Source organism: Crocodylus porosus, unplaced genomic scaffold (genome assembly GCF_001723895.1).
Source record: "Crocodylus porosus isolate Cpor-Errol unplaced genomic scaffold, CroPor_comp1, whole genome shotgun sequence".
In the NCBI taxonomy this organism is placed as follows: Eukaryota; Metazoa; Chordata; order Crocodylia; family Crocodylidae; genus Crocodylus; species Crocodylus porosus.
This window is the reverse complement of record NW_017728918.1, coordinates 65,756,812-65,782,825: the sequence shown is the minus strand read 5'-3', so window position 1 is coordinate 65,782,825 and position 26,014 is coordinate 65,756,812. Positions and strand designations below refer to the sequence as shown.

The following is a 26,014-nucleotide window of genomic DNA, read 5'->3' as shown; positions in this document are numbered from 1 at the left end:
GGAAAAGCGCAGGCTCAGGGGTGATCTGATGGCCACCTATAAGTTTATCGGGGTGATCACCAGTACCTGGGGGAATGCTTGTTCACCAGAGCGCCCCAAGGGATGACGAGGTCAAGTGGTTATAAACTACTACAAGACTGTTTCAAGCTAGACATAAGGAAGAATTTCTTTACTCTCTAAGCCTCCATGGTCTGGACTAGCCTGCCATTGGAGGTGGTTCAAGCACCTACGCTGAACACCTTCAAGAGCAAATTGGATGCTTATCTTGCTGAGATCCTATGACCCCAGCTGACTTCTTGCCCTTCGGGTGGGGGGCTGGACTCGATGATCTTCCAAGGTCACTTCCAGCCCTAATGTCTATGAAATCTATGAACACAGGGTCAGAACTGGGGGATATGCAGCGGTGCACTTGGAGCCCTCCGATTCCTGTTCCACCCAGAGTTTAAAACCAACTGCCTGGAAATGGCAGCAGCATTTCTGGTCAGGCAGTGCTGAGAGAGTCGACTGACTTCAAAGATCATTCTAGTCTACCAGATCCCTTCTAAACTCTTCATCCCTAGGCTGAAGTTTTATTTGTTTTTACTTCAATCTTAAACTGAATAATACAAACCTAAGTAGGCCCCTAGTGTACTAGCAAAGCTTGTAGTAGGCAACTGTCAATCCTCTAGATCATGGTACATGCATAAGAGGTCTAGACAGGTACCTGATGAATCTGCTTGTATGGGGTTCTGTGATCATCACTCCAATATCTTCAACATGTATGCTTAGGGAAGAGTATGGAGGAGTGGGGGCTGCCCAAGACCTATCATACCCCCCTTCAGACCACTGAGACAGAATCCACAGTCCAGACGTTCAGTGCCATGATGGTTGTAGCTTCTGCCCAAGTGCAACAGATAAGAACTGCTGCTGACTGCCTAACATATCAGAGAGGGCGTGTTTCTGCCAGGGTGATGTCCCTTACCTTTCTCCAACCAAGGCGTACCCACCAGGCAGTGGGGGCTAGGGTTTTGAGGCGCCCTATACTTACCTTGCTCAGGTTACAACACTGTAGTATTTTACAGGAGCTACCCTACCACAAGTTGCCCCGCCACATTGCCACCAGGCGCTCCAATCAGATGCAGTTTAAGGTCATACCCAGGACCAGCAAAGCTTTTAGTTCATTTTTAACTGGAGAAAAATGTGTTGTTTTATACATGATGATGTATCTCACCATCTGCATCCCACCCTTTTCAAAATTCTCTCTCTGCCCATGACTGAACAAATATAAAGTTCTGTATGTATAAAGTTTGGTCCTAAATATTGGGTATCTGCAGTTTTTGGCACATACTAGAATACAGGCAGTCCTTGACTTGGAACATTTTAAGTTGCAACGTGTCACACTTAGAACTTTTCTAAATTGACACCATTTCAACTTTCTGATGGCAATTTCGACTTTACATCGCTTGATCTGATGCGACACCATGACAGCGAACAAGTTCGCTGCACTGCCCAGCTCCCTGGAGAACATCTGTTCAAACTTCCTTGGACACTTGCTTTAAGAAAGCAGACAAGACTCCAGAAAAACCTGCAGCCAAGATTCCCAAGAAGAATCCAGCCAAGAACACTTCAAAAAGTCCAGCCAAGAACACTTCAAAAAGTCCAGCAAAGTAACCTCAAAGAAGTCCTTCCAAATCAAGATGATTGCTGTTTACAATATAAATACATTAATGTAGTTACATTACTCATCTATAATTGATTGAGTACAATATTCTGGGTTATTTTTGTTGAAAACAGGGTATCAGGCCTTGGTTCAGGAACCAATCCCCCATTTATAACATTATTTCCTATGGGAAAATCAGTTCTGAGTTACGTTTCCACTTAAGACACTGTTTTCAGGAACCAATTGTGTCGTAAATCCAAGGATTGCCTGGATATATATTTTACATTTGTGTGTATACATGCCCCTCCACACCTCCTCTACCCACTATTGAAATTGCTCACAGTTCACTAGTGAACCATCAAGTCCTTCATTTACACATGCTACTGTGTTACCGCATATCCAAATACTTCTCATAACCGACTTTTTAACACCTTATAAATAGCTGAGAAAGTTTACCTTGTCTCTATGAGTCAGCTGTTGACTTATAACATCCTCACAAATGCTAGAAGATGGAACCAAGTTGTGTAACTGGTAGAAGAGCTCCACACTCTTCTGATGATGTTGAGGGGTTGTATCACCCAACTGGTTCCAGAGAGTTAAAGCTATATGCTTTGTGAACAAAAATAAGTTGTAAGAGACAGAATGAATGAATATCTTGCATTCTGCTTAAGAATTACTAGCTTTACACTCTGAAGGGAGCCCTTTAGTGTCCACAGTTGAAAAATGTGACTAACTGGGACAAATTATGGGATTATAAATGGCTTATGCCTAAAGAAAAACAACCCTGAAACAGCACTAACCTATTGTACAAAGTTGCGGAAAATTTCATTGTAAAGATCCAATGCTTTTTACTTAATTTCTGTAATGGCAGAATATTTAACTACCTGATATATTAATTCTCATGTTTAGAAATTCTAATGTCCTTGCATAACTCATCTCCAGAATGTTATATTTAATACTGTAATTATAATTAAAAAATTAAAATATATATTTTAGAAATAAACTGTTTAAAAATAGTTCTCATTCTACAAGTCACTAGGATCACTCTTTAAAATTGTTATTCATTAAACTAATATCTACCCTAAACATCTTCTACCAGTTTCATGTCTTTGCTGCCTCCATCATCTTCTCTGGAAGCTCAGTTATTTAGTCCTTTCATTTACATTTTCAAAATACTGATTCAAATGAAGTTTCTAACCTGAACTGTGGATAAAAAACTTTTAGTCATAGTAACTAAATATTTCATTTAAACTACAAGAACAAAATATAACATACAACTTATCCTTAATATTTATTATTCTAAGAATAGTTAGATAGCTAAGGTTGCTGATCTTCACTTATAAAGAAATATGCCTTGTTGCTGGAAATGTAGTCTAAAGAAAATGAGATAAAATAGTGCATGAACTGCAAAGTAGCTTCTTGTACCTTGAAAAAATCTGTCTTTTCTGCCATATATCTCAGGTTGCCTTGAGTCAGAGGTGGCCTGATAACGACAGCCACTCTTCCTTGGTTTGGACTAAGAGGCTGTTCAGTATCCACGCTGTTCAGATTTTCTCCAGTGACAAGAGCAACAGATTGAGTCATTCCAACCAAGTCCATTATCAAAGAAATAGTTACACCTTGAACACTAAAATCACTTGCTTGTCTGCAAGCATTCATAAGGGTCTGGAGCCACAATGGAGGATGCACCTGTTCACAGTCTGAAATAAAAATCAAAGGAAATATTTTTTATGACAACAATTTAAATTGCAATTACATTTTATTCCATTCTGCATACTTGTCACACATAATACTTTCTGGTTACTTAAGCTCTACTACAGTCCTCTCTCTTTTGTATTTTTAACTGTTTTTTATCCTATGTAGAAAATGATGGATGCAGACAATAAACATCCCTATTTTGAATAAAGTTAGAAGCAAACAATAAAATAATTAATTATATAACAACACATCACTTTCTTTAAAATATGCAAAATGAATATGTGAAAACAGACAAAAGATGCAAGGTCATTTTCTTAAGAATGAATTAATATAAAAATCTGTTAAATAAAATATTTTCCCTTTTCAAGATAAAGTGAACACAAATTATCTTTGTTCTAAGCTACATGCTAGATTAGACCACCATATCTATAAAATGTGTCAATATCACCAAGCCAATCCTAGTATCATTATGTTAGTTTCAACAGCTTTGTGTATGACATTTGATATGTGCATTTTATTCAATACATTGGAACCCCTGGGATTCAAACCTGAGACTGGCATCTATAGGCAGAAGCCCAGGATTTAATGCCACTGCACTGTTGGTAAATGCCACTCAACCTAATGGGGGATTCAGTGACTTGGGCAGGGGAAAGGAGGCAGAGACCAGTGGGATCAAAAAGTGCCTGACTGGAGGGGTATAAAACCCCATTTCCTACAGAATCTTGTCCGAGCAACAGCCTCGTAAGGTGTTGTCTTGAACTTTCCCACTTATACTTAGATTCCTGTCTTTGACATCTTGGCCTTCATCAACTGTTCCCCTGACCACAACCGTGTCTTGACACTTGATTTTAACAGTCTGGAAACTAAACAGATACCTGGCTTTGACCATGGTTATTTAGGTTTTGGTAAATCCCAGACTCTGGTCCAATTGTTCTAGTCCATGCTTATTGTTCCTGGTTTCCTATTCCCTGGGTCATGCTTTCTCAATTTCTGGCTTCATCCTTGTTCCTGGGTCCTGCCTATTGACCTCTCTGTTTCAGATTGCCTAGCTAGCTCCTGACTTACTTAAGTGACCACCTACATCCTGGTTCTAAACCTGATAAAAATGTCACACCCATAACTGGAAGAGTTATGATAGCACAACTTTTAAATGTAGACTCTATTTAATGAAGAATTTGTGTTCATTTTATCATGAAAAGGGAAAATATTACGTATGTAACAGATTTATATTAATGCAGCCACTGGTCAGAACTGCATCATTTTCTACTGTCATGCCACAGAAAAAGTATGCAAGTAACCCTTAACTTGCACATAATTAAAGCTAGGAAAGCATTACTATTTGTATCTTACAAATGGCTCAAAGAGGTCATGACATGCCCAAAATCCCACAGGCAAAGGCAGAGTAAGCAGTACATCCACAGAAGACTCTCAGAATTTTACATAGGTAGGAGCTTAATTTTTTAAGGGGCACAACCACGTTATTTTATAATTGAATGCATGTTTATCTACTCTTTTATGAAAGATATATTTCAGATATTCTGGATCTAATTAAATTATACATATGCCATACCCCTTGGGAACATAATGACATATACACTCAAAATTCAGTCTGAATGATAAGTAAGTGTCAAAACATAAGCTATTGCTATTAAGCTTCGTAAATTATGTGCATTTAAAAACCTTCATCTTCAAAATCTGTAAAACAAAGTAACCCCCCCCAAACCTAGAATGTAAAGTTTCAAACATAAATAAACAAGAGCCAAGACATCAGAGACAAGGTTCTATTTTAAATCAGGGGTGTCAAACTCATCTGGCCCTCTGAGCCAGATGAGTTGCCTGGGACCAGTCAACAGAACAGATGAATGGTGTGGAGCTGGCCCCTTGCGCTGGGTCAGGTCCATGAACAACACTCCCACACATGCCTGCTGGATGCAGCATTTGCTTTAGCCAGTCCAGGACTACACCATATGTGGTGCCTACTCTGACCAAACTGAGATAGGACTGGCATGCAATGTTTGCTTCAGCTGGTTTGAGGTGTATGTCCTGTGTAGGGCAGGTCCCAGACTGGCTGGAATGGGTGCTGTATATGGTGTAGTCCTAGACTGGCCAGACTGTGCACTGGATCTAGCTTGTGGGAGACCCACAGAGCCATCCCCGCTTCCTTTTGCACTTGTTAGATTAGTGCCTAATCCGGGATTTGCACTGCAGATAGTGTCAACCCAAGACCGACCAGAGTTGGTGCTGGGTACAGCAGTCCTGGAGGCACCATGGGTGCTGGATCTGGTATATGTGGGAAGGAAGCAGTCCCGGACTGGCCTTGTATGGGACCAACACTTAGGGCCAGATGATGTGACTGCACAGGCCATATTTCTGACACCCGTGCTTTAAAGGTAACACAATTTATATCTTATACTCCTGCGTCATACTGTGTAAGAACTTGTAACTATAAATGTCTTGAATTTTGTCAGATAGCATTTATTACTATAACTTTAAAAATGTTATTTTATTAATAAATTGCTCGATTAATTATTCCTATGAGTTAGTGTGCATACAATACTATATATTCCTCATCTACATTTTACTCAGCTCCACTATATTTGATTAATTTCTTCCAATATATCTGTAACCAGTCTAGCTTTACTATAAGGAAATTATAGCTTTAATCTTTTCAACAGCAAAATAAATTTAGAGAAACTCTAGACAGAGATATATATTTTACTGACCTGAAATGTATAACTTAAGATGGCATATTTGTTTTACAGTGTTATTAATGCGGATGTTATTATTAATTATTAATATTATTGTTGTGATATATACAATATTATTATTACCACTGCTATTATTATCATTGATGTCATCATGATTATTTATTAATGTAGATATCAGTGTAATATCTTGAAATGGGATCAAATACAGACTAGCTATAGGCTTCTGACTATAACTTCCATATAATCACTGTTCAAGGCATAAGAAAAGCACTATTAACAGCAAACCCTGATAGAAGCACCAATTGTGTGTTTCATATTTTGAGTGCACAATTTGGAGGGTGGGTTTCATTCTTAGGTCTCTTTCTCCATTTGTCTTCATTGGCTAAAATTGGCCTGTACAAATTCTCACAACAAAACATATCTTATAGGAAAAACTTTTTTTAAAACAATTTTGCTAAAAAGTACGTAACTTTCCAAAAAAAATTCTACACCATAAGAGGAAAATATATGTTCCTACAAAAAGCAATAAGGAAAAAAATCCAAACATATAGTACAAACCCTTACTAATTAATTTTCTTCTTAAAAGAAATAGTTTAAACTAAAAATGGAAAACCCGGGGGGGGGGGAGTAAAGAAATACTACTTACCAACATCTGATTTCCCTGCATGTAATTCTGAAGTACGGTTTCCCTCTGCAATGTAAACTGGAAAACTTGAACATTCAAGGTATAGCTGACATGCAGCAATAAAGGCAGAAAGGTATTCTTTTGATGGTAATTTTTTGTTTATTTTTTTCCCTTTAGCATCTCCTTGTGATTCTCTCTCCCATTTTGCTGGTTGTCCTTGCTCTTTAGTATGCTCCTGTTGAAGGTCTGCTGCCAAAGACTGAGACAAGGAATTATTCTGAATGATATACAGGTTGATAAATCTGGTTAAAAACTGTTGGACATACTCCAAGCAGCACTGCATTGCAGTCTTTTGGATCGTCTTCCCATTTCGAGTGGCTGCTCCCTGTGTTATGGAAGGGGGCTGTACAATGGTTTCTTCAGATCCCACAGTTGATGCTGTTTCAGTCTCTGAGGATGTGCTACCTATAATAGGGATACCAGCAGCTCCATGACATTCACTCACTGCTCTATCAATATCATCAGCTGTGTCTGCTTGGTACTGTACAAACTCAGTGAATCCACTTTCTGATGATCGACTGCTTGGAGGATTTTCACCATCTTCAAATACATCATTAGGATTTTCAAGTGAAACTGATGGCACCTAATTGAGACAAAAGTATGTATAGCCACATATTACAAAGTAACAATGAATGTCAATAATTAGCAATAAGAAATTAACTTAGTTCCCATTTTGGAAACTATGGCACTCTAGAAGTTCCAGCACATTATAAAGTTTTAAATTATGCCTATTGTATTCTTTTACCACTGCATTCTAGGGCACTTGTTCTTCATCTATTTTTGATGCCTTGCAGCATTGTGCAATAAATTGTTAAAAATCAAACTTAGAACTCTCAGAAATATATTTATAATAGATAATATCAACTATAAAAGAAGCAAATATTACTTATCAAGTGAAAAAAGTCATTTAAAAAGTTTTAAGATATATAATTACTATGCTGACGTGGCAGGAGAGAAAGGATAAACATGGTAAATATAATAATTTGAAAAAGCATTTGAAATGTATATAATATGATATTATTATTAATTTATACAGCACTTTATGCTGAAGTACCAACATGCCAAACTAATATAATTTATTCTTTATAACAGGAAGCAAGGCACTAAATTACAGCTTAATTAATGGTTATTTTGAGTACTAGGGGTCTTTTTTGAGTTTTAAGGTTTGCTTTTAGAAGACCAAAATAATTATCTGTTTATGAGTGCAGCAGTTTTCCAATTAAGTACACTATAAAAGATGCAAGTGCATGGAGGCATTTAAAAGGAGATGTCAAAACACAGGCTTCAGAAGAGGAAGGTATGAATGACTTCGCTGTGCCATTAAAAGACAATGTCTTTACCATATTTAATGTGTGAAATCTTGCTTCACAAGGGATGGAATAAAGCTTCAGGAAGAAAATTAGTAACTGGATAAATTGATTGAGGCAAAAATCTGAAGCTGCCTCAGGAAGAAAAACTGGGGTGAGGCCTAAAGATGATCCTGTCCTTAAAAGTATGCCGTACAGAGGAACAGACATGGGGTCTTTGATTTCTTCTACTCTACTACTTGAAGTGGTATCCACAACTTGCTAGAAAGAGCAGTTGCCATAGGTTCAAGAAAGGCTTTATTATGTTATTGAGGGTTAAGCTGAGATCCTAGAAAGAGAAGGCTCCTTCATAGCCATGGGTAGGATCTTTCAAGGAATTTCAACAGGATGAACCCAGGGGATGGTTAGTAGAAAATTGCTGCTAAATATGCCATACACGAGAGTCTGCATTACATTTGGGTAAGCAGATAGTTCAGGTCAATAAGAATTGATGTTAGTAACAAAGATTTATCACTCAAACAGTGAGACAGAAAACGTTTTCCATTTACATGTGCAGATGGAGGGTTTCCTACTTTTTAGAAGGCAGTTTTCAAATGGGCTGCTTCTTGCCAACAAGCACCCAAACTGTCAGTTGCAGGTCCTGGGTCTGAGAAATTAACTCTGGGAAAACTGGCAAAGAGATCAGTGACATCAGGTCACAGAATCAAAAATCTCTTAATCGTGCTAAGGCTACTATAAACTCACAGCCTGAATCCTGTTTCACTTTTCTGATAACCAAGAGCCTCAGCAGAAAAGGAGGGAAGATAAACTGTCCCAGTGGCCACTGAACAAGAAAACTGTGTCAGAACTGGATTCATGAGCCCCTCTCTCTGGAGGGACATATCTAGCACTTGTCACTATGATGGGAAGTAAACTCCCACCTGTGGAAGATGTGGAAAAAACAGACCATTTACAATTCTATGAAAAATTTCTAATGACTTATGCCAGTAGAGTATCTCATAGGAACAGAAAAGCAGGCAGTCACTGAAGTAACTGTTTAGAACATCCCCCCAGTTCCAGAGATGTTTTAGTGCCTAGCAGAATGGATGCTTGCCAAGATATTAGTAAAAGGCTTCGGAAGCCACACAGAAACCAACTGTCAGAACTCTATAACAGCAGTTCAAATCTTTACAAACTACAAGTATCAGTCTGATACTGATACTCCTTGATATTCCCTGTCCCTGGGAAAAAGAAGAGAAAAAAAACAAAACATGAGGAACTTAGAGACGCACAGTATAGCAACACTACCATTGTATATGGGCAAAAAATCCTCTGGAAGGACTCCAAAAGAAACAAAGTTAGATTTTTCAAGAGTGCTCGCTATAAGCTTGATCTGGTACTTCTTGAAATCAGTGGTAAAAGTCCTAATGACTACTACACTGTAAGCAGAGTTAGGCTTGAGTATTTTGAAAATTCCATTTTTTACCTTTTTTAGAAAATAACATATTGTACAACTCACAGAGGATATGGATAGGGACCTACCAAATTCATGGTTGGGCAATTTTTATGGAAACTTGCATTCAGGTGAGCTCTGTGAAAAATGATGGGCTCCACAAAATTGGGCAGGCTCCATGATTTTGACAGGCTTGCTGAAAAAAAAACACCACCTTACTGAAAATAAAATGCCCTCTCCCACTGTGGAGCCAGCAATCCTTGTGGCCATTGTGGCCTGGCTGTGCAATACACTATGGGGAGAACTGCTGGCTCGAAGGGCTGCCAGCAAGATGGCTGCTGCTCTGCCCCTCACCGCCTACTGGCTGAGAGGGCTGCCTGTTGTATGGCCCCACCCCTCTACACCAATCACCAGCAAGAGGTGGGGCCACATGATGGACAGCCTTTGCAACTAATTGGTGGGAAAGGGTGGGGCCGCATGACAGGCAGTCCTTGCAGCCAATCGGCACTACAGGGTGTGACCACTGGGGCTCCTTGACCAATCAGAGGCAGGGGAGTGAGGGGAGCTGTGCTCAGCCCATCAAAACACCTGCTGGTCCTGAGATCTACCCATGAAATCAGCCAGTTGCCTCCTTGAGTTAGAAAGACCCCTAGATATAAGTCTATTACCTTTTTATCTTCCCATTCTTTGATGGAGCTGTTTTGTCCACTTGGAAGCTGCAAAATACCATCTGTGCCTGCAGACAACAGTGGAGGTTGAACCTTACTAAGGATCTTTGAGCAGAGTCTGAGGGAATCAGTTAGTTCAGACAAGTGCAAAGTATGAAGATGGCTCGTCAATGCAGAAATCATTCTAAGCAACAATTGAGGCAAGTGCTCCGTCTGTATTTCAATATAGGTTTCCTAACAAAAAGACAATAAAATTAAGAATATGTCTTTAAACCCCATCCCAAACTTACTTATAGTCCCATTATTATTCAATTAATTTTATTTTAAGCTTCTTAAAAATAAAGAAGGCAAACAAAATCTAGCAGTTTAAAATTTCAACTATATTTTACACTAACTTTATGGGACAGAAAAAAGGATATTTTAGGATAGCTTGTAATGTCTTGAAAATATTCATGCATTATTACCATTCTAGTTCTTAATTAACAACACAAAGACATTACAACATTTCTTATAACAATGCTGGAATGAAAAATTCTATTTTTCTTTGTATTTTACTTTCTTTAAAATATGGAATTAAGAATGAAATGTAACAAGTCAGTAAAAACTAAAGGGAAAACAGGCTGAATGTCATACCTGACACAGCACTCTCATACTTCTAGTAGGCTTTGAAATGAGAAAGCAAAGAATTGAGGAGAAGACAGATATACAAAAAACAGTTCCAAAAGTCTTCACTAAGTTAAGCAATGCTAATAAAGAAACAATAAATATCTTATTCTGATATTCAAGAGAACTAATATCAAAACAAAATGTGCCTTCTAAACTATTATATAAAATACATATAAACTATTGCAAAGTAAACAGATACATTTGTAACTAATATAGAGCAAACTTTAAAGAAGAGCAGGGCTAAATTCAAAATAAAATCCGTTAAACAGAGAACTTGTAGGCTTATGCATCAGAACAAAAACTGATTTACTGTATGTAACAGGATCCAGAAAACGTACCCTGACATTTTTTTAAACTTCTGGAGCAGGGGTGTCAAATACGTGGCCCATGGAGCCATGTCATCTGCCCTACAAGGCTCCTGGAGGGGCCAGGAATTTGGAAGCAAGGGAAGTGGGGATGGGGCCCGTTGCCAAAAAGGAGCCTTTCTTTTTTTTTTTTTTTTTTTAAACTCCCATGGCTCCCTTTTGCTCTGTTCCTTCACCATGTCCAGATCCAGCCTACAAGGAGGCTCATGGTACAGATTTGGCCCATGAAGAGCCCTGCAGTCCAGATCCAGCCCAAGGGGTTATTGGGTGAGTTTGATGCCACTGTTCTAAAGTAACGAACTATTTTATACAAAATATTCCTGGTTTTGCTCAAGGTTAATTCTCAAAAGTACTGTCCTCATATACCTACAAATGGTGGGTAAGAGTCTTACCAAAGAAACTATATCCAACAAAAAGTCCACTAGTAGGCAGAAATTGGTCAGGGGTAGCTCAGATGGCTCACTACTACATCCAGGCCCAGTGTGAAGTCTAGCATGCAGTGTCCTCCTGTGAAATTAAAATAAATTTGTGCAGTCCTTTTGTTTCATTTATAGGCTTAGTTACATAACAAGCTAAGGCACAGCTGTACACATCAAAGAATGGAATGATGTTTTATTAAAACTATGTTTTAATTTAAATTAAATCTATTTTAGTAAATCCAGATCGACTATGTTCTTTCAGCAGTACTTGCATTTCACCCTACAACTTGTGTTGATGACCAAAAATCTGCTATTCCAGTCATTATCTAATCAAGCACATTTTTTTTTTTACAGTGAGAGATTTAAGAGCACAGTCATTTCAGTTTATCAAAACAAATTAGTGAGAGGTGACTTGAATACTATATGCAAGTGCCTCCACAAGGAGGAAATTCTAAGTACTAAAGGGATTTTAATTTAATAAAGAAAAATATAACAGAACTACTGGCTGAAGCTAGGCAAATTTTTGACAATCAAGGGGATTAATTATTGGATCAATTAACCAAGGAGGTGATGGATTCTTTATCACTTGGTGTCTTCAAATCAAGATTCAGGGTCTTTCCAGAAAATATTTTAGCTGCACAAATTAAGTAACTGGATGAAATTCAATGGCCTATGAAAAATAGATGGTGAGAACAGATGATCCAGTCTGACAATAACCACTAGGAACTTACGAATAATGTATGAAAAAAAACTCACTGAAATAAAGACAGGTCTTGTCCAGGGTGGAAATACTATTTACAGATTTGAACCCCCCACCCCCCGACTTCTCTACACAACACAGCCATGACATCTAGAGCTATCCAGTGCTATTTATACAAAAATCCCAATATGCTCCTCACTTGACAGACGGCTGGTTTTGCTCATCAGGCATTTTGATTTAGTTTAATATCCTAAAACTAGAAGAAAAAATCCCGGGGTATTTTATGCACGTTTAATAGTAACATGTGTCCATACATTAGCCTTGAGCATTGCTCAAGTGTCCCATTGCCATAATTCTGATTCAGTGTGAAGCAATCTAGCTAAAACCATTCTTTGCCCTTTTTTTTCCAAAGGATTTTCCAATTCACACTGAAGAAGCAATTTGAAGAATATTAGTATACATCAATGAAAAAAACCTGAAGGTACTAAGAAAAAAATCACAATCTCAGGAAGTAGACTTGGTCTATATTTTAAAGTTGGGCCATCATAATTTTTCCAATTATGGGTGCGACATTCTTGTTTACACTGAAATGGTCAGCTCCCCTCTCCCCACCCCCATGACACTGTTTTGAGAACACTGAAAATGCAAATACTGTTCTATAAATATAAAGGTGACACAGGGTACGGCAAGACACACATTAAAAGCACTCCAAGTGCTTTTTTCATGGATCAATAGCATAGGGAGGTACAGTAGCCTCCCACCAAACCTGTTCTTAGTTTGCAGAGGTTGGAGGACTGGAAGGGTAGTGATCCCAGAACCCACTTAGTCTGACCAACAAACCTACTGTGTACTTGCTAAGCAGACAGAAACAATCTGTAAAATGTGTTAAAGTTATCCCTGTTCATCCAGTGTTAGTAGGAATGCCAAAAAGTTATCTGCCCATTCACATTTAATTGCTAAAATGTTTAAGCTTCTTAGCAAGTAATAAAAATTACATCTGTCCACCTTCTTAAATTATTATACTAAATCCTCTTCCCATGGGGAACAGCAATCCTTATATAAAGTACCTTTGCACCAATATAACAGCATCCATGCTGAAAGAACTGCACCACCTTAACGACACAAATAATGCTAAAAGGGTACAATGTTCTAGTATTGAACTTAACACTTGAGAATGTCTAGTAGGGGGCCTTATCCATTCCCCTGCCAATGCACAAACAGGAGAGAGCCAGATCCAATTTTACACTTACAGGAATTAAACAGTGTAACTTACCTACAACATTCTTCAAACCAACGAGCAACATAATCCCACATATAATAAGGCTCAAAGGAATTAAAGAGAAGATTGGCAGTTTTAATCAGCTCTGCTGTTTTCTTGTTTTCCCTCAGTTTGCTAAAAATAAAGAGAAATAATGTCATTTAATGTGTATTGCTACACATCATGCTAAGAGTTATTGCATAATTCTAATACTACATATTGATATAATATATATGCTGATATTAATACAGTAGTTACTTTGGCAGCTCATCAGCTGAGTGTGCACAGTTACTTTTCCCATCATGACCTGGCATGACTGTCCTGCTGCTCATCATTCCCTGTGTCTGTATTTCCTTTCCTTCTCCATGTACTTTTCCTGGATTTAGTTTCCAATTTTTATTCTAATATTTCTTTATTTCTCACCCCCTGTTGTTTTCTCACTTATCCTTTCCTCCAGACTTTCCACCATCCAGTTTCCTTCTTTGTCTTTACTTTAAATTGTCCTCTCTACCTGATGCTCTCTCCCATCCTGTAGTTTTGTTCTTTCTTAATAACTTCGCTTCCTAAGAATTTCCCATCTCTTAGTGTCTCCCTATGTGCAAGACAAGAAGCTCCTCAAGCTAGTGCTTGCCTGTGCCACCTCTCAACTACTGGCAACTGAAAAAGCTTTTCTTCACATTTCTGAAGACAAATAATGTTCTTCATATTCCAGTATTAACTGGACACTTGCACTAAATATTCCAAAATAACGTCATTGATACTGGAACTATTTTTGCAAAGTAACAATTAAAAAAATATAACTAGTGACCATAGGTCATCACGCTTTTGGGCCTTAATGAAAAGCTTTAAGATCATTGGGAGCTCTGCCTTTAACTCTAAAAGGAGCAGAGGCAGGCTTCTACTCATTGCTACAAGTTTAGCATGCCTTCCAGCCACAAACAATATTTGATATCTATTATTTTTATAAGTTTAGATTTAAACCTCAGAGTGTTTTCTGCTAACGAATTAGTATATGTTAAACTCTCTCTTCTTGCAATCCACCTGCTTAGCTGTGTGTGGTCTTTATTGAAGGAAGGTTCCACCTGTAGATCCAGCTCTGCTTTGCACTGTGTATACAACGTTCTAAATACTTCAATCAGTACATCTTCTAAGATTGCAGGCCCTGAAATAAATACAAGAAATAACTGCAATGATAATCTTGCATTTAATGATACTGCAGTAATGAGTATCTGAATCCTAATCAAATCATTATCACAGCTTTGTTTATTAAAACCACAGAATAATTTTATTCAGTTGTTGTAAAAGGCAGAACAATGCCAGAACTTTTTTTTTACACTCCTATGCACAGTAGAATTTAATACTGTACATGTTTTATACAATGGGATATGCAGGATAATTATCTGTGATCCCTAATTAGTTATGGGAATAAATCCTGACATATCATGATGAAAATTCATCTAAGTATATAATGTAAACATTATGGCCAGGTACAGACATTACACTTTTACTGGTATAAGTGACTGGAAACCAGTCGATACCCATAACAGAACAGAAGTTCAGCACACAAAGCCAGTCTATAGCCATTAAAGAACAGAAATTCAGCGCACACAGACTGGTTTAAAAATGTCAGAACCCAATCTAATATTTAATTGTGGGGGGCAGCCATGGGCCTAATCTAGGCCAGCAGGAAATGGGGGCTGCACCTTGGTGTAACACAAGCTGAGTAACACAGATCAGATATAACTCTGCCCTAGAGAGGTGTTAACTTTGAGCTGCAGAACGGATGCTCAGAACCAGGGGCGATACATAGGGGGTGCATATGCACCCCCTGAGAGCGCCAGTGCACCTCCTGCCAGGCCATGCTCCATTTAGCCGGCAGGCGGGGGGCAGGCGGGAGTACCAGTGTCCTCTCTGCAAGCACTGGCTGGGGCCGCTGGGGGCCCACCCAAGCCCAGTCAGTGGGATCAGCTGCTGGGGGACCCCCTGCCAGTCGCTGACTGATGTCAGGGGGGCATGTGCCCCCCTGGGCCCCCCGGCCCCAGACACCCATGCTCAGAACCAGTTTCAGGTATTAATGTGTGGGTTAAGAGCTCCAGGAGCTGCCCCAAATTACTGTATAACAAGGCCCTCTGTTGGCCCTGTTGAAGCAATTTGCAAACATGATCCCTTTAATGTTGCATACTCCATGAAATCTCAGTGTGGGCAGTGTCATTAATGATTTAAACTGCCTGGCCCAGAAATCATCAGCAATTGAGAAAAAGTCAAACTATACAATCAAAAACATAGCCTGGTGTATTGGTGTCTGTAAATTGGCATTTTTGTTGTCCTCCCCACCCTCCACCTACATTTAAAGGGTTGCTTTATTTCTGTCTTCTGCTTCAAAAATGAGGACAAAGTAAAGTAAACATATGCTTGCATATCTCAAAACGATGTTTTAGGGGTGGTGGAACAGATTTAAAATGGAATATATGGTTTTACTGATTTTTAAGTTGCATGCAAAACCACATCATCCAAAACAAAGAAAAAGAAAAAATTAGTAACGAACACTGTTGGTAAGAGGCATCATCATTCCATCCACATGCATCTTTTATCCACATCCTCTCCATTTTCACTTGCATCTCATCAATAGTAATGCTTGCAAATATTGAGCAAAATTTAATTACTCCTTTTTGTTAAAAAGGCTAGATTTTCAAAGCCACATGACCTTTATTTATGAGTTTTTCTTGTGCATTAGAACAATTGGGATGCATCATGTTTTTAAACAAGTCTTATACATACATTTGCATATATCAGGAGAAATAAGAATAAGCCTAGGAATCCATAAAACAATAATTACTGAGACATTTATTTTTTTCTAATAGAGTACTACCAGCTTTTACTTGTTTTTCATAGATATTTAAAATCTAAAATAATATTCCTTGCAGTACTGTACCACCTTTGCAATGATACTTTTACTTCAGATTTTCTGCAACAATAGCAAAACTGTTAAGATTTTCTGGAAGGTAAGACAGAAATAAACAAACATCTTAAGAAATGCTACAGTTCAACTCTACCAATTATTTACTGGAGGCTTCTTTTTCTTTAACCTGTTAGCAAAGCAAAATGAAAAATGCAGTAAAACGCTCAAAAAGTTTTTGGGAGAAGTACCTAGTTCAGGCTTATCCAGTAAACTGATAAGAATCCGAAAAGGCTTTAGGTCTTGCATTAGTGTACTCTCCTCTCCATGTCCGTTAACTTGCAAGATTCCCACCATTGCCTATGAAAAGCAGAACCAGATCAGAGAAAAAAAAAAAAAAAAAAATCAAGAAGGAAACTGATTCTGTCAAATGGTTCAGTGCAAATCATATAAAAGGGAAATTATTTTTAGTGGAGGAAATTGTTTTCTCAACTCATGCAGCTCTTTTCATACTTATTCAGTAGCGTTGTTCCCCCGCCCCCTACGGAAGTCATATTCTGTTCCACAGTTTGCTTGTTCTAATATTTGTACAGGTTGAGGAATACACAACAAAGTGGTATTAATAGATGCTTATTTAAAAATCCTTGAAAGTAATACAGGTAAGGGAGACAAATAATTGAGAAACTTCTTGAGAAGCTAAGAACTTTTAAAAAACAGTGCTGAATAAAATAGTAATCTACCTATCCAGGATGAACTTTGCCAGGGTAGGAGACCTTGCTAACAGTGAAAGCTTCAAAAAAGGAATAATGGAAAAAACATTGAGACCCTATCTTGAAGTTCTTTATTCTATGATATCAACTGCAGAAAAAAAAACTAGCTAGACTCTCACAAAGTCTACTTAGTTTCTCTCTGCAGCTGACACAGCTGTCTGAGTAGAAGTTATTCCATTTCTGCTACAAGTTCTAAAAAAGAGAAAAAGGAAAAAGGAAAGAGAGAAGAAGAAGAAGCTACAAGGAGAAAGAGAAGGAGGAATGAGACAAAAAAAAAAGGCTTGATCCTATCTGGTAAAGATGATAATCACTATCTTGGAAAATCTTCTCTATCTGAACATGCTTTTAAATGAGTAGATTTTCCATCATACAAACAACAAGAGAATCCCCAAATTTGAGGAAAATACAAAAGGAGAGAAAACAAGACTGAAAGACAGAGAAAAGGAGAAAGCAATATTTTTGAAAGGCCTTCTTCTCTCATGGTATTAAACCAGGGACAGGCAAACTCTGGCCTACCAGGCCATTCTATCCAGCCTGCAAAAATTAGAAAATATTTATCACATGGCTCCTGGCTGCATGGCTAGACGAGGAAGCATGGGGCCGTGCCGGTACAGTGGGTATGTGCGTCCCCAGGCAGGAGCAAAGACAGAGTGTGTATGTAAGCAGGGGAAGAGTGTGTGTCTACACAGCGGCAGAGAGCGTGTGCACAGGCAGAGAGACAGTGAGTGTGTCCGTGCGTATAGGTAGCGGCAAAGTGTGTGCGTGTGTTCATAGGGCAGTCCCACATGCACATCCCACCATACACATGTATCGACACCCCCCACTCACACTGTCATACACGGAGACCCCCACACCCACACTGCCTCACATACCCTAGTCACCTCCCCCACACAGCCCCCCCACAATTCCCGTACCCATCCACACCCATATCCACACACACACTCCCACACGCTCTCTCACCCCACATACCCACAGCCCCCCACAAACCTATACCCACCCCCCACAATATACAAGAGTAAGACTTAAATTTTAAGCTATTGTGCAATCACCACTATGTACACTACACAAACAAGGGCGAAAATATTTTTTGAAATCAAATTAATAAATGCTTTAGGTGTTCATTTTTTAGAATATGATTTGGTACTTTTCTGGTTCTGAGATGGCAAAACCCCTTACTGAAAGGAATACTTCTGGGGTCAAGGGGAGGGACTTCTGATGGCAAAGGTCAGGGGCACAGGGGTGGCACTTCTAGTCCCAAGATGGCAACCAGGGGGCAGGGCACCTGTCAAGGGGCAGGGCAACCCATGCGGCCCTTGACAACTTGCCAAAACTTGGTAAGCAGCCCTCCACCCGAAATAATTGCCCACCCCTGTATTAAGCAGCGTTTGATGACAACATCTTGTATGTAATACTAATACAGTGTATCAGCACTTGTCACATTGTTAAGAGCATGAAGGAATATGCAATAGGGCCATCCCTCTTATTGCAGAAAACAGGCACCCTCTACTACTAAACCAAAACCAGAATGCCTTGCTTCAAAGTGGCTTTCAGCTTAGCAGTATTGGAAAGGCAAATGGTTAAATGGTCACATCCACAGATCAAGATGCATAGATCAATCAGACTGGTCCGAACCATGAATCTTGAAGAACAGTTCCATGTACCTTAACTACCTTTTACTCCAGTAAGGCATTTTTAAAGGCAAGATAGCCCCTGGACATCTGGGAAGACTTTAGACTGGGGACGATTGAATAGGAGGAAATCTACTCCACCACTAGATATCTAAAAGATCACAGAGAAATCTCTTCCTTTCATCTTCTTTTGATGCATCAGGCTTCAAAAGAAGAGCTCTTCCTTTTCCTCTTCACCTGGATCAGGGAGGTAGTCAGCCCCTGCTAGGCTGACAAAATATCCCTGGCCCCTGAGATTTTGGGGACAGACACACACACACACTGTTCATCATCAATGCAAGTGGAAGAGCACTGCTCCAAATCTATTCGGTGGATGCGCAGTCTATTGAGCTGTCCCATCAAATGCTATATTTACATAAGGGGGAAGAAAGACAGAAATGGACGACAATTTAAAATTCTTCCTTACACTATTATTGCTATAAAGAAGGGTATGCTAACTAATATCTAAGGCTAAGTGGTTCTTTGAGTAATCTAAAAGTTTTGAAAGAACGGTACCAGAACAGGATGCGATTGTCCAAAAGGCAGAACCAAAAAAAAAGTTCCCAAATTGAAGGACAACACATACATGGTTATACCAAAATGACTATTAAGGGATGTGGAAACAGAATTTTTGGTAAATATAGAAAGGCTGTTTTAAGAATGAAGATGTTAAAAGATGTTAAGAGAATAATTCCACAATGAGTAAGTCCCACATAATTAAAAAAAAAAAGTTATAGCTACCTGAACCAACATTTCCTTAGAAAAGGTATTGAAATAGTAAGTGGCATGTTCCTCAGGATTGCTGTGTCTTGTGCTTCTAGGTCCTATAATGGCCCCATTGTTATCAAAACCTTGAAGCATACAAAAAAAGAAAAAATAATATTTATCTTTCTATGAATTATTTGTCAATTTCTTGAAACAGGAAATCAAAACACTAGTGTTGATAACTTACCAATTTTTAATCCAAGTTATGTGGGCAAGAGAAAGACCATTTTAAAGAGTTTAATACAAGAAACTAATAGCAAGGAACAAACTAATGAGCCAATCACAGAAGTGCAATCTAATGTTTTAGTTATAAGTTCTACTACCAAAAATATTACTTTCACAAACAAAATGAGGCTTCAGAAATACAGTATGTTCCATAGAATGCATCCTCTGCTATTGAAATAATAGTGTGGTCTACAGCTAGTGAAATAACTATTAAGAACCTTAGTGTTACTGATTTTTTTATAATCTTTTATAATAGGAGGATAAAATGTTTTTAAATATATGCATTAAAGCCACCTAAACCAAGACACTAAACGTATTGCCATATTACTGTTATTCTATATTACTTTCAAATTTAAACAGAATATACATTTTTTGTAATCGAGCCATTTCAAAAGAGACTAGTGTTATTAGAAGTCCAACTTTATCTGAAAGAAATCTACTTAGTTTCATCTCAGAAAGGATGCACGCTTCCTAGAAACATTTCAACATTAATCCTATCAGCTTGTCACCAGAAAAAATTGAGAAAATGCATGGTGTCTATTTTAAGTTAGAAATCATGTTTTAATATGGGAGAATACTGATGGTAATCTTAGATTAAAAAGCTTTAATGTGACCTTTAAGACTGCAGATGCTTAATAACTCTGCAATACAATATAAAAAAGATGAAGAATATCTAAAGCCAAAATAGTCACATAAGATGAGAACTCAGACTTAAAGGGGCCTCACCAGTTTATAGTTAAAATAGACTCTTTATTAGTAACATACAAATAGCACAAAGATTAACTTTTAGGAGAGGAGAGTATTATATTATTAAAAGACATAACAGTTAATCAATTGGAAAATAGAACTTATATATTTGTACAGAATCGAGGATGTGTCTAACCTTTATGCGCTGTATTCAGCAATATCTGCCTATGTTATTGCAGACACTTTACCTCCTAAGATCCTATTCTGGGAAACTGATAACAAAGAATAGGTGAAGAATTAGCATTCTATTTAGAAAATGGCATGAATTTACACTAGAAAGATGTGTTCCACTATGTTTTTCTTTAAAGTTTAAAGTTCTGTTTATTAGAAGACTGAAATTAAACATTTATTAAGAAAAAAATAGAAAAATGATCTAACTGTGCAAATGTGTCTGACCGTGACTATCCTCTCCTAGAAAACATGAAGTGGTTTAAAAACTTGCTTTTTTTGATCCTCCTCCTAACATTGCTGACTTAGAAAAAAATGGCATGAGTTAAAAATCAACCATACTAAAAAAACAAGCAGAACAAAAAACAATTTGTCTCCTAAATAAATGCTGCTTTTTTTTTTTTTTTAAAGGATTACAATTTAAACATTTTCCATAGCTATTAATGCTTTTTCTGACAGCACATCAAGATGAAAATTACTTTAAAATCTGACACTGAGGTTCCCTACACACATACTTGGGGATGGTGCATTTTAATTAGAGTGGTTCCTCTTTTAAATGCACCACTTAAACAGAGCGATTTAGTTTAATGCATGTGTACTTGATGCACGTGTGGGTGCATTTTAATTAGAGCGGTTCCTGAACAGCTGCTCTGATTAAAACGATTCACCATCACGTGTATTGAGCCCTGGTGCATTTCAAAATGGCCATAGGACACTTTCTCTAAACCTCATTCGACAAGAATTAAGGTGACCCCATGGCCTTTCTGAAACATACAGGGACTTAATACATGTGAGGGTCAGGTGATGCTGGAGCAGTCTAATCAGAATGTGGAGCAATTCAATCAAGTCTGCTCTGATGTGTTCTAATTATAACGTGAACAAGCACATCTATAGGCAGCCTGGGGTTTCATTCTGTACCACTATTTTAAAAAATAGTGACATTTTAACCTCATAACAGTCTGAGATTTAATATTTGTAGTAATAGGGCTTACAAATCAAAGTGCATAAAAATAGAAATGTCTATCAGTGTTTTCAGAATGAGGCCTTAATCAGTATATATTTTACTTTCAAATATATTTCAACATACCACTTTTTTCTTCATTCTTGGTACCCCTTCCTGTTTTGTCTATTATACCCATTAATGTCTTGTCTTTATTTAGACTGTAAGCTTTTGGGGCCAGGGATTGTCTTTTAACATGTGTTTGTAAAGCTCTTAAGCAAGTAGCCTTCGCTCCTGACTGAAGATTATGGTTATTACTGTAAGAAAAGTTAATAAACGTATTTGATAAGGAATAGTCATCATGAACTCTTCATATGGTTATTCTGACCAAAAGGTAATAGTTTTATTTATCACTTGAGGAAAAAAAAAAAAAAAAAAAAAGCTTCATTTAACTTTTCCCAGGGTCTCTGTTGGGTGTAATGCACGGTTGGCAACTGGTAAATAAAAGTATGAACAAAATCAACACCAACCTTTCATTTATCAAGTCACAACACAATAGTTATGGGCACACATTACCTGCACATTATTTTCACTGAATACATTTCTTCCTCCCTTATTAAACAGATGATTATCAAATGCAACAAAACCTACCTAGAAGCCATGCATAAAGCCTTCGGTTAAGTGACATATCTCTGCGCAGTACGACATGAAGGGCTGCTGACAAAATTCTGATCATATCTGGCCGCGTCGCCTGAAGAAATTAGGGATATTTATTTAACCTTAAGAAGTTACATCTTACTATGCACTGGAAATTATTTTATTACATCTCTTACCATTTCTGAACTGGTAGTAGTGAGATGCATACTGTTCTAAAACCTTAGGAAATTAAAAAGTGGGTTTACTATTTGGAACAGCTGTGTATTAAAGTCATGCTTGTATAGATTTGAGGGTCTGCAAAAACAATTCAAATTTTTTTCTTCAGAAACATTTGGAAAATTTTGTACTCCAAGTATAGCTAATCCTGGATCATCCTTGACCAAAGCTTATTCAAAATCCTGAAAACCTCCTATGAAAAAAATTCCACAGCTTCCCTAGGCAGTCCTCCTTCTCTGCAACTTAAAGCCATTGGCAAGTGTCCTGCTCCCTACGGCAATGAGAAAAGGTGTTCTCCCTCCTTATATGGCAACCCTATAAGCCCTATATGCCATTTTCTGCAAGCTGAATCAACCTTTTCTTGTATGGCTTGCCTTCCAAGCTATTTATTATTTTGTCACCACTTCTGGACCTCTCCAATATCTCATTTTTAAAATGTAAAGACCAAAACTGCACATTATACTCTAGGTCAGAGGTTGGTAATGTTTTCGGCCTGAGTACCAAAAAAACCCCGGTACCTGGATTCAGAAGATGATGGTGGGGGGGCTGCACGGGGCCTGATCCTTGTCATGGTAGCACAGCCCCAGCCCCAGCCCCAGCCCCAGCCCCTTCCCCACCGTGTTCCCCAAGGCATATGTGTAGCCTCTGATGACAACGAGCTGAGCCAGGGCTCCAGACCCCAGTGCAGTTGCTTGCAGCCTTGCAACTGCCTGCTACAAGCAGCACAGGCTCTGGACAGGCCCATTGCCTGCCACGGAGCCTGGGCTGCTCACAGAAGGCAGCCACAAGCCTGCAAGCTGCTGCACTGGGGGCTGGAATCCAGACTCAGCTCATTGCTGGCAGGGGCTACATGCATGCCTCGGGAAGCACGGTGGGGAAAGGGCTAGGGCTGCTCTCCTGCCCCTTTATTTTTTAAAATGTTGTTGCCACTTTTGATCAATGAGCTCCTTTGCATTGGTTGTTTCAGAAAAAACTGTTTTTCTAACAGTCAGCTTCTTCCTCAGTTCCCAGTCAACCACCATTCATCATAATGACTCTCATGTCCTTCAGAGCTAAAATGTGTGGGTCCAAGTACTCTGCCTCTCCTACAAGTCAGGCAAACGCACTGCAGACCTGGGTTATCTATGGGCTACTGAAGTATACTGAACTCATGTTTATGAAAGAAGGGAAAGCAGAAAAGTGAAAATACCCTCAGCCACAGATTCACTGGGAATCCCAAAGCATGGATATAAGCACTCCCTCCCAACTTGCCCACTGGGAGGCATGCTGGGTGAGGTGCTCACTCCTGCTCCATGGTATCAGAGCCACAGAACTTCATACAATTGTAAACCAATTTCCAATCAATGATATTTTAGAACAGTGCAATTGTTATGTGTCCACACCCAATGTATACATGCGGGGATCTGAAACTTGATATTTTATGTTAAATTTTTACCTGACTCATATGGAACGGAAAACAGAAGAGTATAAGGTCCAATGTACTTCTTTGTACTAACACACTGGAATCTTGCACTGATGTACTTACTGCTTCCACCTGAAATTATCACCATCAAAAAGACTTATAATCTGTTACATTATTTTAATTGCAAAACACACACCTTCAAAAGGAAAACAACTCAAGTACTGTCCTCCCACTAAATACACTGGATTTCTAAGAAATCAACAGAATCTGTTTTAGAACCAGAAGTAATAAAACAATGTAACCAGGGGAAAAAGAGAAGTTATACATGAAAGATAAATATAATTGTTACACTGTTCAGTGTAAAGCAATAGGCTTTGCTTAAAGCATGCCTGATTTCACTTGGAGTATGAAAAAAAATGTACATTTTAAAAAGGGAGCGGAAGCTGCTGCTCAGATGCACACATTAGCCATTACAATCTAACTGTAACATCTACACAAACCTGTAGCAAGACAAGGTGTAATGAAGCAGGTTTAAAGGTGTTACTCTGATATCACTACAGAATCATGCAAAACTAGCAGTTGCACTGGTGCCCTTTGATATCCAACTGCTATGGCCAACTACTCCAGGGTTGGGCAAAGCCCAGACCTTGGTGGACTCTATTTCCCAGCAGCCCTGCATCACTGTGGCCAGTTTCCATGGAGACCCCAGGAGTAGCAGGGCCGTGACAGCACAGGGCCAGGATTTCCATGAAGACCAGTCCAAGCAACACTGGCAAAATATGTGGCCAAGCAGGGAAGGAGCTGCTCCAGGGCCGGGATTTTGTGGTGGTGACAATGTGGTCTGGAGCCAGGGTAGAGCTGCAATCCACTGCCAGCACGCCTCTCCAGACCATGCTGTAACTGCCAAAAAATTCTGGCCTCCTCCCCAGAGCAGCTCCCTGTCCAGCCATGCGCCCTGCTAGTGCTGCTTGGGTCAGTCTCCACGGAAACCCTAGCCCCACACTGTCACGCCTTCTGCTCTTGGGGTCTCCATGGAAACTGGCTGCAGCAATGCAGGCAGAGGCTGCTGGGAAATGGAGTCGGGCTACCAGCTGGATCCGCCATTTTGCCTACCACTTAGCTTGATCAGTAAAGTAATTCAGTACAAATTTTTCAAGATGCATTTTTAAAAAAGTACGTAAAATCTAAATTGTTATAGACTGCATTAATTTAACACATGCTATAAATGAAGTGTATTTAACCTGTTCGCATAAGGACTATTTAAAAATATTTTGAAGACTTACAGAAACTGCATAATTGCATAAACAAGTCTTATGAAGAATAGAATGAAGTGTTTTGATAACAATTACCATTAACTCAATGTCGCTGCCAATTATATAAAGCTGATCTTCCATTGAAAGCTTCCTGTTCAGATGGCAAAGGACATAAGTGATTCCAGGTAAGCGAACTGCAGGACTGGTAAGAAGACTACCCCATAGGGCACTGTAGAATGCCGACTGGTCCACTGCAGCAGCAACCTTCTCCAACAGTGTGTTTGTTCTGCAACACATATGACAAGACCGGCTCACAGAACAGAAAACTCAATTAGTGCGCATGTTCAGAAACACACACACTCAAGTTCTGTGTACACAGACGCTCGTAGTATGGGAAACAAGCAAGAGGAACTTACCCTCCTCCTAGCTGACACCAACCCAGACATAGTGGGACTCACTGAAATGTGGTGGGACCCAACGCATGACTGGGCGGTGAATATCAAGGGCTATAGGCTGTACAGGAGGGAGAGGAGAGGGAGGAAAGGTGGGGGCATGGCGCTCTACATTAAGGAGGAATACACATCCTTGTCAATTAGCAAAGAATCAGAGGAGGGGCACTCTGAAGTGCTTTGGGTTAAAATACAAGGCAGTTGAGGGGAAAGAAATTTAACGACGGGGGGTCTACTACAGACCACCCAACCAAGAGGAAGAGCTAGACCAGGAATTCTTAAGTCAGCTCATGGAGGTAGTTAGGTCAAAGGAT

General features: G+C 38.9%; 1 protein-coding gene across 6 annotated transcripts in view; it reads right to left on the bottom strand.

The window, feature by feature from the left end:
* Positions 1–26,014, bottom strand: part of DOPEY1 (dopey family member 1) — a 115,597-nt gene that overhangs the window by 53,839 nt on the left and 35,744 nt on the right. For 3 of the 6 annotated variants that reach the window (XM_019537675.1, XM_019537680.1, XM_019537676.1), the window contains exons 5-17: positions 25,348–25,537; positions 24,032–24,130; positions 22,375–22,474; positions 19,620–19,729; positions 16,693–16,801; positions 14,587–14,707; positions 13,561–13,680; positions 11,561–11,675; positions 10,771–10,800; positions 10,138–10,371; positions 6,692–7,313; positions 3,065–3,339; positions 2,096–2,248 (exon numbers count right to left, since the gene is read on the bottom strand). In XM_019537675.1, coding sequence (XP_019393220.1) covers positions 2,096–2,248; positions 3,065–3,339; positions 6,692–7,313; positions 10,138–10,371; positions 10,771–10,800; positions 11,561–11,675; positions 13,561–13,680; positions 14,587–14,707; positions 16,693–16,801; positions 19,620–19,729; positions 22,375–22,474; positions 24,032–24,130; positions 25,348–25,537 — 2,278 coding nt within the window. The remainder of the gene's footprint in view (positions 1–2,095; positions 2,249–3,064; positions 3,340–6,691; positions 7,314–10,137; positions 10,372–10,770; positions 10,801–11,560; positions 11,676–13,560; positions 13,681–14,586; positions 14,708–16,692; positions 16,802–19,619; positions 19,730–22,374; positions 22,475–24,031; positions 24,131–25,347; positions 25,538–26,014) is intronic. The other 3 variants (XM_019537677.1, XM_019537681.1, XM_019537679.1) reach the window with 2 other exon arrangements.